The sequence below is a fragment of the Vanellus vanellus genome, assembly GCF_965231255.1.
Source record: "Vanellus vanellus genome assembly, chromosome: 4".
In the NCBI taxonomy this organism is placed as follows: Eukaryota; Metazoa; Chordata; class Aves; order Charadriiformes; family Charadriidae; genus Vanellus; species Vanellus vanellus.
Window position 1 is genome coordinate 33475748 of NC_138909.1, and position 12753 is coordinate 33488500.

General features: G+C 41.3%; 1 protein-coding gene across 1 annotated transcript in view; it reads right to left on the minus strand.

The window, feature by feature from the left end:
- Nucleotides 1-1970: 1970 nt before the first annotated feature.
- Nucleotides 1971-12753, minus strand: part of CCSER1 (coiled-coil serine rich protein 1) — a gene marked incomplete at its 3' end in the record, with an annotated part of 718149 nt that continues 707366 nt past the window's right edge. The window contains exon 10 of the mRNA XM_082482793.1: nucleotides 1971-2456. Coding sequence (XP_082338919.1) covers nucleotides 1971-2456 — 486 coding nt within the window. The remainder of the gene's footprint in view (nucleotides 2457-12753) is intronic.

A 12753-nucleotide genomic window follows, 5' to 3' on the forward strand; every position in this document is an offset into this window, starting at 1 on the left:
CAGATGAAAATGTGATTCTGAACAGGGAAAATCTGCTACGACTATTTTAAATTATTTTTGGTAGACTTTAAACTATGAGTTTCAATGCAGGATTGGGACTCTTGAATACCCACAGTTATTTCGGTCAAGGATATGTAACAATTTTTCCACGTTCTGTTTTGGCAGTAGCAATGCACACATGAACACAAAGAAGTTTGGCAAACGTTCGTCTTGATTCTTATGTATCCAGCCCAGGATACCCCAAGTTACAACTACAGAATATTTAGACAAAACCTGCTCTCTTCAACATCAGATAATGTCACAAAATTTGCTCTAACCACATTAAAATCCTCAATAAATAGAAACCTGGAAGTTCAGGCTGCTGGAAGGGTTTTGCAGAATATCTGCCAAGCTCATAGTTTCATTTTTTCTTAATCTAACCAATTCTTGCATTAATCTGAATATTAAGTAGTTAAGCAGATACGTTTAACACTAGGTAAAATTTGTAGCATTAATTAATTTTATAGGCTCTATGTGACTTACCTATTAAAAGTTACAGCATTTTAGTGGCTGCAGAAGTTTCATTTTTCATTATATGCTACTTTGGGTAAGTCACACTGGTTTGTTTCTTTGTGTGAGAATGTGCTGCGCCCTTGTCTTTTGTTATTAATTACCAGTTAAAGAGAGAGGTGACTTGTCTCAGATCTGCCTCAGTCGTACTTAAACGTGCCAGATTATTGATAAACTACTAACTATATGTCCTATTATCATTCAAACAGATTACCCTCCACCACAGAGGCTGTAAACTGTCATGTTTAGTATATGCCACATGTTTAGAGTAACTTGACTGAGATGCCTGTTTTCAAGCCCTCTGAAAGGGAAAAACAGGATCTTTTTTTACTGACAAGTCTACAAGTTCTCTGATGTGATCAGATGATTTCATATTCCCATGAGACTGGCATGCTGCACATCAGGTAGCATTAGATTCATCTCACTTGTGCATAATATGTCAAGATTAGCAAACCTGCTGAGTTGGTATAAACCGGGTTGTTAAGTGCAGATGATACAGTCTACAGAAATTACGACTTACACAGGTAAATTGGACTAGGTAGTAAACCAATTATTCTTACTTTAGTCTTTCACCCATTTTTGGTTTGGGAATTGAAATGAAATTATACAATGCATTACACAGCATCAAATGCCACGTTGTGTCATGAGTGATACAGTGCCTGTAAAGCACAAACATCACCACAACTCGACATGTCCTCATAGAACAAAAGTACTTGAACAAATGTAGTTAAATAAAGGTGGGGAGAGGGAAAGTAAGGTTGAGGAACAAAGTTGACATCCTCAGTTTGGGACCCAATTACTGACTCAAATACCTGGTGAGCCTCTATCAACCTTGCTGTTAGAGGAAAATCAGTCAATTCCTCTACTTGTGTCATGAGGCATTCATAAAATCCATACAGCAGGAAGTGGCAACACACCTCTACAAGTGAGCGAATTTCATTGTATTAAAAAAAAGTGTAAAAAGAGGGTCCTCAAAGACTTCTTACTCCTTATTTCCCTAGTCTCTATGAAATTCAAGAGGGTTTACTAATTACATACCTATTAATTCCTCACATCTACTTTAACAGTAACATTAGTAAACATACACAGTATTATTTAAGATCACCTTCTAGAACTTCAGGGAATGACAGTGGCTTATAGAGGAAAAAAAAAATTTAGCCAATATTGGACTAGCAATGCCTGCCACATGGTCCCATTTTTTATACCCATGGTGACTTTTGCATGACAAATCAATCCAGTTATTTAATAATCTAGTTCATCCTTTTGCCACAGTCCCAGATGGGGAAGTATGGAACCTACAGACAACTTCAATTTTTTTTCAGGTGAAAGCAGCAGCAGATGAAAACTGAAGACTGAGCTCTAGGTGACTTATGTTTCTCTTTAATCAACTCTTCGTCCATGGCAAGAATACAAGCACCTTGTTATCCATCTTGTTGACCTAAAGTCTGTAGCTCTGCTGTGTGTAAATTGTGGTGGAGGAAAACATTTTTTCTGCTGTACATGTGTAAAGAGATGGGTCCCCTTGGAGGCTGTCCGAGTCTCCCTGTGAAAGTGGTATACTGCCGAGGTACAGCAGTTTGGTCTTTTGTAGCTCCTGAGAACATTGGGTAGCTGTCTGCTTTGGATGCTGGCTTTGCTGTACTTGATGCTGTGGTGGCCAAACCGTTCTGGGTGACCTCTGAAGCAAGGGTTTCATAGGTGCCTTTAGTATGATTGAGGACTTCCACGATCTCCTTCTCTTTCAGGAGGTTGCTCAGACACAAATTAGACAGCTGACAGCTCTTGGTTTCATAGGCGGTTGCTTGGTTGCCTGATGAGTACCTAAAAGGGTCCTCGGTGGGAGTATGTGCTGACTTTCTGTCCCTTGTGCTGAGATTTTGGCTCGCCATTCTGTTTGGATATGTAGCCTGGGGAAAACAAAACAAAACAAAAATATTAGTAATAGAATGTAGTAGGAAAATTGCGTAGAGTATATTAAACACTCCTCACTATAGATGGACAGCACATGGGGCTGGCAGAATAAAATGAAAGATGAATCTCAAATGCCGGTAAAACTCCCAAAGCACTGCTAGCATAAAATAGTATTATTTTTCATTCATATTTAACAAAACTAATATTGAAGGATGCTTATTATAGGTAATGATTTAAGCATTTTCTTTAAAAAAATAGTTTAAATCAAAGGAGGAGAATTTTTTTCAGAATATAATAAATGGATAAAAAGGTTCCATGAATTGTAAACAGATTTTCAAAAGCATTTCACATGATGAAACAACAAGAATTTTGATTGCATAGAGTTCAACTCTTAATACTCTCAAATACTTACAAAATTTAAAGAACTTATTTTGTGAATATCTTCATGCCTCTGTTAAGCTCAGAACATGCTCAATTTTCATTGTCGCTTGAAACTACATGTTTTGTTGTGTACTCACAGTTAAATAACTGCCAAAATGCTCTGCCAGAGCAGAGCAATAATTTTATTTCAGCTGCCTGGAAAAAATACAATGTAAGAAGGATTCCAGCACGTTAGCAACTTTTGATGCTGTGTGAGCATGCATGCATTTGTAGTTGTCTAAATAAGGGGAATTTGTCTATACATGGCAAGCCAGATCACTGCAGATTTCCACTGTGCACTTGCTGTGATGCTTCATTTTGTCCTCCACAGAACACTTGGCTGGGGAGGATATGATGGGGATGTGGGACCTTCTCTCACACCTTTAAAAAAAAATACTCTCGGTGTATAAAGTGAAATAAAGCATTGAGCGGAAAATGCTAATACGGTCAAAGCAGGATTCTACCTGTTCCACTACCGACTGACTAGGTAGCTTCTAGAGTTGATGCCCAGGAACTCAGGGAGATGTGCTTGTGGCTGAGGAACAGCACTAGCCAAGCCATGAAGGTTCAGAAGTCTGATCTCCAGAGGAGCTTGAGCTTTGGGCCTATATACCTTTGTAAGAAGGCTTCATCTTTTCATATATTGTTACAAAACATATATGACACCATTTTGGCCAATAAGAATTAAATACCTGAAAGCTGTACGTGAGTTTCAAATGTTGTTGACTTAACCTACTTAAACTCTATTGTATGTGCAAAAAAAAAAAAAAAAAGAGGTGCATGGGTGTCTTTCGTTTAACTTACACTGCCATTAGTGCAACTCTGATTTTTTTTTTTTTTCTTTTTAACTAGTCAGGTTAGAGTAACTAAGCTGCAGTTTCGTAAGGCAATTCTAATAGCATCAATTGTACTTTATTTTAAAAGTTATTTTGGAATACATATTAGCCCCCATTTTATCCCTGTCACACTTTCCCAGGTAATGGTCAAAGCACCTAGTTCTGACATTCATTTGCAACAAAAGTCCAATTTTACTCCACATAGGTTTTCTGCAATGAACTCTGAAAGGACATAGTAGCAGCTTCTTGACATTTACATTGCTATATTGGCTCTGACGTCACAAAACAAGGCTGAGAAAAATCAAAAATACTCCCAAGCCTTACAACAATACTTTGCTAAAAATATTTCAGGATGTTTCCACGATTCCATAGGAAACTTGTATACATTGTTCCAGGACAATCTGTATCACTTTGCATGCATTTCTATTTTAAGCAGCTTACATCCTTTTTTTAGTGCAGGCGGGCTAATGGTCATGCTTCTACGCAAATTCATACGCAGGTTTGGATAGAAGTATTGCAGAGCATTTTAGGCATCAGAGATTGCATTTTCAGAAATTATTAGTACTGGCATAACATTTTTCCCAATTAATTCTGTGATGATTGCACCTAGGACACTTCTGGAAAACATCATTTAAGTTTTTCAGGCCTACAGCACATAGATGTTGAGATGAAATTCAATTTAATTCCATGGGGAATTCTTGGGAAGACGTGTCTTTAAGTTCCATTACTTCGTTAATTTATTTATTTATTTCTATGCCAGTAAATAAAATCTTGCTACCTGGACGAGAGTGAAATTCAATGCCCTTATACCCTTTGACATCCTAAAGATTTATATCACAGAACTGAGAGGAACTTCATGATGGAACATCTAGTCTATTCTCCACTTCCGGTTAGCATCAGCTTATCTTTATATTGTTCGTCACAGTATTTTTTTTTTTAACCAGCTGTTAAGGACCTTCATTGATGTAATCTGTACAGCCTCCTCAGCTAACCTTTTCCACTATGTTACCTTTAATTTTAGGAAAGATCTTCCTAATGTCTAAACTGAATCTTTCTGGCTGCAAGTCTATTCTTTCTCTCTCTCTACCATGGAATGAAGAAAAGAATTGCTGTTTGATCTTTGAATTCTTGTTTATGTCTTTGAAGAATGCTGTCAAGCTACCCCTTAATCTTCTCTGCTCTAGAATAAAAAATATCACATTGATCTTTTCTCACAGGACTCATCTTCTAGACTCTGAGTCATTCACACTTGTCTTCTCTATGGATTCTCTTCAGTAATTCCACATTTATTCTTGAAGTAGATGGCCCAAGAGTACAGTACTCAAAGTAATCCCCTACCACTACCAAGCAGAAGAAGCGCTATTAATCCTATGAAGGACTTCTTCACCTGCGTCTTTTTAATTCATTCCAGTATGAGGTTAATAATTTTATTTTCAACAGCATGAAATCGTTCCCTCATGTTCATCTGGTTGCCCACAACAGTTCCAAGACTTTTTTCTATAAAATTATTACTAAATTGTTCAGCTGATTATTGTCACATAGACCAAATTCCTCATTTGCCTCTGTTGAGTTTCATCGTGTTTCCTCTGATCTTTTACCTAATGTATCAAGATCATCCTGAATTCCAGTTTTATCCATTGTTTTCCATCCCACCCAACTTCCTGTAAGCTGTAAATTTAATAAGAATATTCCCTAGTCCATCATCCAAGTAGTAAATGAATAGTATCGAGTACTATAAACCCTACTTACTGTAGCCTCTGTTTTAACATTGTACCTTTGGTAAGTAATTTCCAAGGACAGTTTTCCAACTTACTTTATATTTGTTTCATTTAGTCTGCATAGTATGTTTATAAAACAGTATCAAAAGTCTTACTAAAAGCAAGAAATCTGACATCTACAGCTTTTCTTCTAGCCAAAAGGCCTGTTACTTTGCTCTTGAATGAAATTAGATTGGTTTGGCAATTGATTTGATTTGTAATCCATGTTGGCTCTTGTTCATCTCGTTTTCTTCTATGTGCTTATAAATAGTTTGTTTGATTATTTGACTCAACTTCTTGTCTGAGAATTGAAGTTAAACTAATGGAAAACATTACAATATATTTAAGATGAATCATAACCTCCCCCCAACACCGATAAAAATAGGCACTGATACTGCACTCTGATCAGCATATAATTGTTTTAATAAAAACGCCTCAGAGCTTTTCATGGTGCTATACACTGCTCACTAAAAAGTCTTCTTAGAGCTGCTATTGAAGTGCCAGCAAAAGCATATAATTTATCTGTTTAATCAGCAGCTACCCTTGTTCATGTCTTCATTCAGTGAGATCCCTCAGTCATAAGCAGCACGACGTGTGAATAATCAGAGTTTAAGCATGTCACTGCAGACGCTTGTAGCCTTGGATACAGAGGCCACTCCCAGTGAGAAGTATGACCATTGCTGGGCGTCTGAAATACCAGTTGTCTTATAGTCTTAAGAATGGCTTAGCAGTTATTTTTGTCTCTTGAAACAGAATAAAAAATAAAAACTTGTAAAGAAAAAAAATATTTGTATGAAACAAGTTATACCAACAAGGTAGGTTTTAAAGTAAGTGCCAAAGAATCAACTGGTTTTGAAATTGAGGAGTGCAGAAGCATCTCCAAAGCAAGGCATATCATTGAAACTGCATACCAGTAAAAGGTACAAGGCACGATTACATGGGTTTTTTTCTTCATTGCTATTTTAACTTGATCTTGATGAAATGCTCTGTTTTGAGTATCTGGCACTGTGGTATTTCTTTCTTCTTCCTTATCAAGGTCACATTTCACATGAAATATTTTCATTTTAGAAAATACATGCTAGGTTTGCAGGTCTGCAAACTTGCTTCTGGTTGTTGGCCAATGGGGGGAAACAGTGTGTGCGTATGTCTTAATAAATATTTAATAATCTATATGTGGTGAGGGAGGGTCTTACTCAGTTTTGTGAAGCTGTAACTTGCTGAAATTCCCCTCCTACTAAATAATTAAACAAACATCAGATGGTGTCAAATTAAGAGCTAATTTACCTAAATTTTAAAACATCAATAGAAATTTAGAATATGGCATCAGTATTCTAAGACACCGGCTTGACCCTATCTCCAGCAATAAGACACAGGTGGTTAACAAGGAAAGACAGACTCATTCTATCGGATGCATAGTTAGTCATGGAATGAACACAGATTTTAATAGAAACATTGCCAAAAAGCAACAGTGTCATTGTTATCTATGACAAATTACTGAAGAACAGTTTCTAATTGGGAAAAGAGAGAACAGTGGTCAGACGGGAGTCAAAATCAACAAGAAATCCTCTCCACCCCCCTCAAATGACATTACTCCTCCCCAAAAATACTGTCGATAAAACGTCCAATGTGGCTTTGAATTTCATGTAAATTATTCTTTGCTATAATTCAAACATTTTTATAAAAATCACAACATAACATGTTTGAAAAGAATTGTACGTTGTTGTTCATTTGCTGAATGCAGGTAGCTTCGCTTGAAAGAATCTAGTCCAACTGAGTTTTCTTGCTGGCCCATTTTACAGTTATTTAGACTCCTCATGATCTGGTCAGAATAAAAAAAAATATCCCAGAATGAAATCGAGAAAAGTAAAAACCACACATGCAGCACCAACAAGAAAAATACTTTGGAAAAACGTGAACTTTTTATTTTTAACCTGTTTCTTCTTCTCTTCCTGTAAAAGTTTCATGCAAAATTTTCTGCGGTGGACTTTGAGGTACCAACTGCATTCTATGAGCGTTAGCTGTGAGTGAGCAAAACCACAGTCCCAACGCATCTGTTTGCCAATTTGAAGGCTGAGTCTCCTCGTCCAAAGCTGAAGGTGGCTTCATGCCAGTCGTGTTCCAGTCTAGCCTAGAGCAGCTGCAGGGCTGCTGTAAACTGCTGCTTGGCAGCGCTCCAAGGAGCCGATCTGCCAGCTGGTGACTGCTGAAGCAAAAAATCCATTCATCTCTTCCCCTTTTATTTTTCAGTAGCTCAGCTAGAACCAACAACTTCTCTGCCCCAGAAATCCCCAAATGCCACTCTACAGTCTGCCTAAAGGTGGGCCTAGGAAAGGGGCTGGAATTAGGATGCAAATGTGGCTCTCAAATGTCTTTCAAAAGGAGCCCTTTTTAAATATAAGGAGGAGAAGAAAAAAAAATGCCTCCTTTGTTGTTTCAAATATGTGTCCTGGTTTGAGGTAAAACAGAACCAATTTTGTTCAGTAACTTCGCTTCTTAGCTGGGCCTCTTCTAACAACTGAAATTAACTGCATATTGTGCAGACAGTGTTCACTCTCTCAGAGTGATAAGGCCGATGTTTATAGCTGATGCCCAGGCATGGTATGCAGAGAGGACCTTGCTTATACTTATTGCCATAACACCCAAGGCCAACCAACTTTGTTATTTGCCACGTTGGAGGGTCGGAAGCGGAAAAGCATAGTGGGGTCCCACCTGCAGGGAGGAGCGGACAGGTGCCGGCCGGTGGCAGGGTAGCGCCTGCGCAAGGTGGCCCGGCCGCAGCTGCTTCCACCCCTTATTCCATACCATTTGCATCTTGCTCAGATTACTATTACTTTTATACATCAAATTTACACACACAGTTATATATGATATGGATATATGCAGGTCACTCATCTATGGTTTATGTTTATATACAGAATTTTAAGTCCATTTAGTTCATGATTGCAGGATCTCCTCTCAGGGCAGGAAAGATGGTACAAAATTCATTGTGGTTTATGCCCATGGGTAGCATGTTCATCTTGGAAGAGCTTGCTGGACGCCACTTGATGAAGTTAGCTCAGGTTTCATCACCACTGTGTTATTCTGAAAAACACTTATTGAACACTGTTAGTATTATGTAGTGATCAGCATCATACAGCTCAGGATTGAGTGTTCTCACCAAGGGTTAAATTCCCTTGAGGTACACATTGAACTTCTCCATCCTTCAGCATCACCCACCAAGTACATCCAGGTCCTTGGGCAAAAACAGTCCCACGAATGGGTTTGCTTTTGCCTGAAGCAGGAAAAACCCAAACAGTTTTCCCTAACAAATTCCTTTCATGCACCACAGGGACTTTATCCCCTTCCACAATATGTAAAAGGTCTGATTGAGCAGGACCAGCTCGATTGATGGATCCCCTGGTGTTAACTAACCAGGTAGCTTGTTGTAAATGCTTGTCCCAATTTTTAAAGGTTCCACCTCCTATAGCTTTTAGGGTAGTTTTTAACAGTCCATTGTATCGCTCAATCTTCCCAGAAGCTGGTGCGTGATAGGGGATATGATATATCCACTCAATACCATGTTCTTTTGCCCAATTACTTATCAGATTGTTTTTAAAATGAGTCCCATTGTCTGACTCAATTCTTTCTGGTGTGCCATGTCGCCACAAGACTTGCCTTTCAAGGCCCAGGATGGTATTCCGGGCAGTGGCATGAGGTACGGCATAGGTTTCCAACCATCCTGTGCTTGCTTCCACCATTGTAAGCACATAACGCTTACCCTGGCGAGTTTGAGGGAGTGTGATGTAATCAACTTGCCAAGCTTCCCCATATTTATATTTCAGCCATCGTCCCCCATACCACAAAGGTTTTAACCGTTTAGCTTGCTTGATTTCGGCGCATGTTTCACAGTCATGGATAACCTGCGCAATAGCGTCCATGGTTAAATCCACGCCTCGGTCACGTGCCCATTTATATGTTGCATCCCTTCCTTGATGACCTGAAGTGTCATGGGCCCACCGAGCTAAGAATAGTTCACCTTTATGTTCCCAGTCCAAGTCTGTCTGGAAAATTTTAGCAGCCTGATCCGCTTGCTGATTGTTTTGATGTTCCTCAGTGGCCCGACTCATGGGTACATGGGCATCTACGTGACGTACCTTTACGACTAGGTTTGCTAGCCGGTCGGCAATGTCTTGCCACAGCTCAGCAGCCCAGATGGGTTTACCCCTGCGCTGCCAGTTGCTCTGCTTCCACTGCTTTAGCCACCCCCACAGAGCATTTGCCACCATCCATGAGTCAGTATAAAGATAGAGTATTGGCCACTTTTCTCGTTCAGCAACGTCCAATGCCAGCTGGATGGCTTTTACCTCTGCAAATTGACTCGATTCACCTTGTCCTTCAGCAGCTTCCGCGACTCGTCGTGTAGGACTCCATACAGCAGCTTTCCACCTTCGATGTTTTCCTACAATACGACAAGACCCATCAGTAAACAAGGCATACTGTTTCTCATTATCTGAGAGTTCATTATATGGTGGAGCTTCCTCAGCACGTGTCACCACCTCCTCTGGTGGCATCCCAAAGTCTTTGCCTTCGGGCCGATTTGTGATCACTTCTACGATTCCTGGGCGATTTGGGTTTCCTATTCGAGCTCGCTGCGTGATTAAGGCAACCCACTTACTCCAGGTAGTATCGGTGGCATGATGAGTAGAAGGAACTTTACCCTTGAACATCCAGCCCAGTACTGGTAATCGGGGCGCCAGGAGGAGCTGTGCCTCAGTACCAATTACTTCTGAAGCAGCTCTAACTCCTTCGTATGCTGCCAAGATTTCTTTCTCAGTTGGAGTATAGTTGGCCTCGGAGCCTTTATATCCCCGACTCCAGAATCCCAGGGGTCGACCTCGAGTCTCCCCTGGTGCTTTCTGCCAAAGGCTCCAGGTAGGGCCATTGACCCCGGCTGCGGTGTAGAGCACGTTTTTAATGTTCCGTCCAGTTCGGACTGGTCCAAGGGCTACTGCATGCACAATCTCTTGTTTAATTTGCTCAAAGGCTTGTCGTTGCTCAGGGCCCCACATAAACTCATTTTTCTTTCGAGTCACTTCATAGAGAGGTTTCACAATCTGGCTATAACCTTTTTTTTAACCAAGTCCGCACCGGGGGTCGGCCCAACCCCTCCTTAGCACCCCGTGGCGCTCTCTCTACCCACCGAGAGGAGTCTCCTGCCACCCAGAGTGATGCCGGCTGGAGCGCGGACGCCTGCTTTATACGGCGTACCGCAGCCGCGAACCCGAGTCCCCATCAGACTTTCGCACTGGCCATATAGGGCTGTTAAAGGGTGAGCGAGTTTTGCTGATCACTCCTTGGCTCTCTAGCCGGCGAATCAGGTTATGGATGGGAATCAGGGAGTCTCGGTTGGTGCGATACTGTCGTCGATGCACCGTGGCAATAGCAATTGGCACCTGCTGATCTTCAACCTTCAGCAGTCCCACAACAGAAGGGTCATCTGAAAGACCGGGTAAGGTAGACAGCTGTGTAACATCCTTAGTCTCTACAGCTGCTATACCAAAAGCCCACCGATACCCTTTTGGGTCTTTAAAATACCCTCTCTTGAGATAGTCTATGCCAAGGATGCACGGAGCATCTGGACCAGTAACAATGGGGTGTTTCTCCCATTTATTCCCAGTTAGGCTCACTTCAGCCTCTAATACAGTCAGTTCTTGAGATCCGCCTGTCACTCCAGAAATGGTGACAGTTTCTGCCCCTTTATGATTCGATGGCAATAGGGTACACTGTGCACCAGTGTCCACTAGGGCTTTATACTTTTGTGGCTCTAATGTGCCAGGCCATCGAATCCACACAGTCCAATAAACTCGGTTGTCCCTCTCCTCCTCCTGGCTGGAGGCAGGGCACCTCTAATGTTGACCGTAGTACCTACGATTATCAGATCGGTTCCTACCTGGTCCGTAGGATCGCCTACCGTAGGTTGGAGCAGCCTTCTTCCTGTAAGAATCCTTTCTTCTGTCTGCTTCATTTTGCAGCTCAAGCACCCGTGCCTGTAGGGCTGAGGTAGGTTCTCCATCCCACTTCTTCATGTCTTCTCCATATTCACAGAGGCAAAACCACAGGATATCTCGCATCGGGTTTGATTTGTCTTGAGTCGGAGGGTGTTTTTTCTCTTGAGTAGGAGGGCGTTTCCTCTTAGCAGCTGCAACATGAGTCTGTACAGGGAAAGAATGGAGTTTTTCCTCCACCTTGGTTAGTTTATCAAACAGTTTATCGGTTTGCTCAACTAATTTCTGGGTCATTTGCTCTATTTTCTCAATCAGTTTCTCAGTCATTTTCTCGGTGGTCACAGTCAGCTTCTCAGTCATTTTCTCAGTCATTTTCTCGGTGGTTGCAGTCAGCTTCTCAGTCATTTTCTCGGTGGTCACAGTCAGCTTTTCTATGGCTGCCACAGAAAAGGGACGAGAGAGACTGTCTTCATACTGTCGTACCTTATTAACCACTTCATTTACAGTTGGGGTGTCAGTATCAGATCCTCCCCAGACCATTGTTGACAATGTGTGGGAATATGTTGATGGTGCACTTTGTACAAACTTTTTTAGCATAGATTGTTTGCATGGCATTTCATCAGGGTCTACAATCACTTGCCCATCACTATAAATCACCTCTCGCACAGCCATTTCTCTCAGGTACTTAATACCTTTTTCCATGTTGGTCCATTTACTTGGACGGCATTCGATATCGTCCTTAAAGGGATACCTGAGCTTTATGGCTGACACCAGTCGCCTCCAGAGACTGAGAGTGCTTGTCTTTCTCCCAATCTCTTTATCAATACCTCCATCCTTGGCCAGGTTTCCCAATTGCCTAGCTTCTCTGCCATCTAAATCTAGGGTATCTGCCCCATTATCCCAGCATCGGAGCAACCAGGAGACAAGTGTTTCACCTTCATGACGACTAAAGTCCTTCCTGATATTTCTCAGATCTTTCATAGAGAAGGATTTAACAACTACCTCTACATCTGAGTCCTCCTGTGGTGAGGCTGCCCTAGAAGGGGCCTCTCCAGCATCTGCTCTAGAAGGACTCTGGCCTCTGTCTGTTTTCAAAGGTCTCTTTCCCTTATCTGGCCTTGAAGGACCCTCCCCTGGATCTTCTTCAGAACCCTCCCCCAAGCTATCTGACTTGAGGTGGTCTTTGTCGTAAGGAGTAGGGGAAGGAGTTGACCTCTTCTTCTTCCTCCTGGTTACCGGGGCAGCTTGTACCGATTTTGATGGAGTTTGAGTAGGTTTGGTACTGGTTGTAGTGGC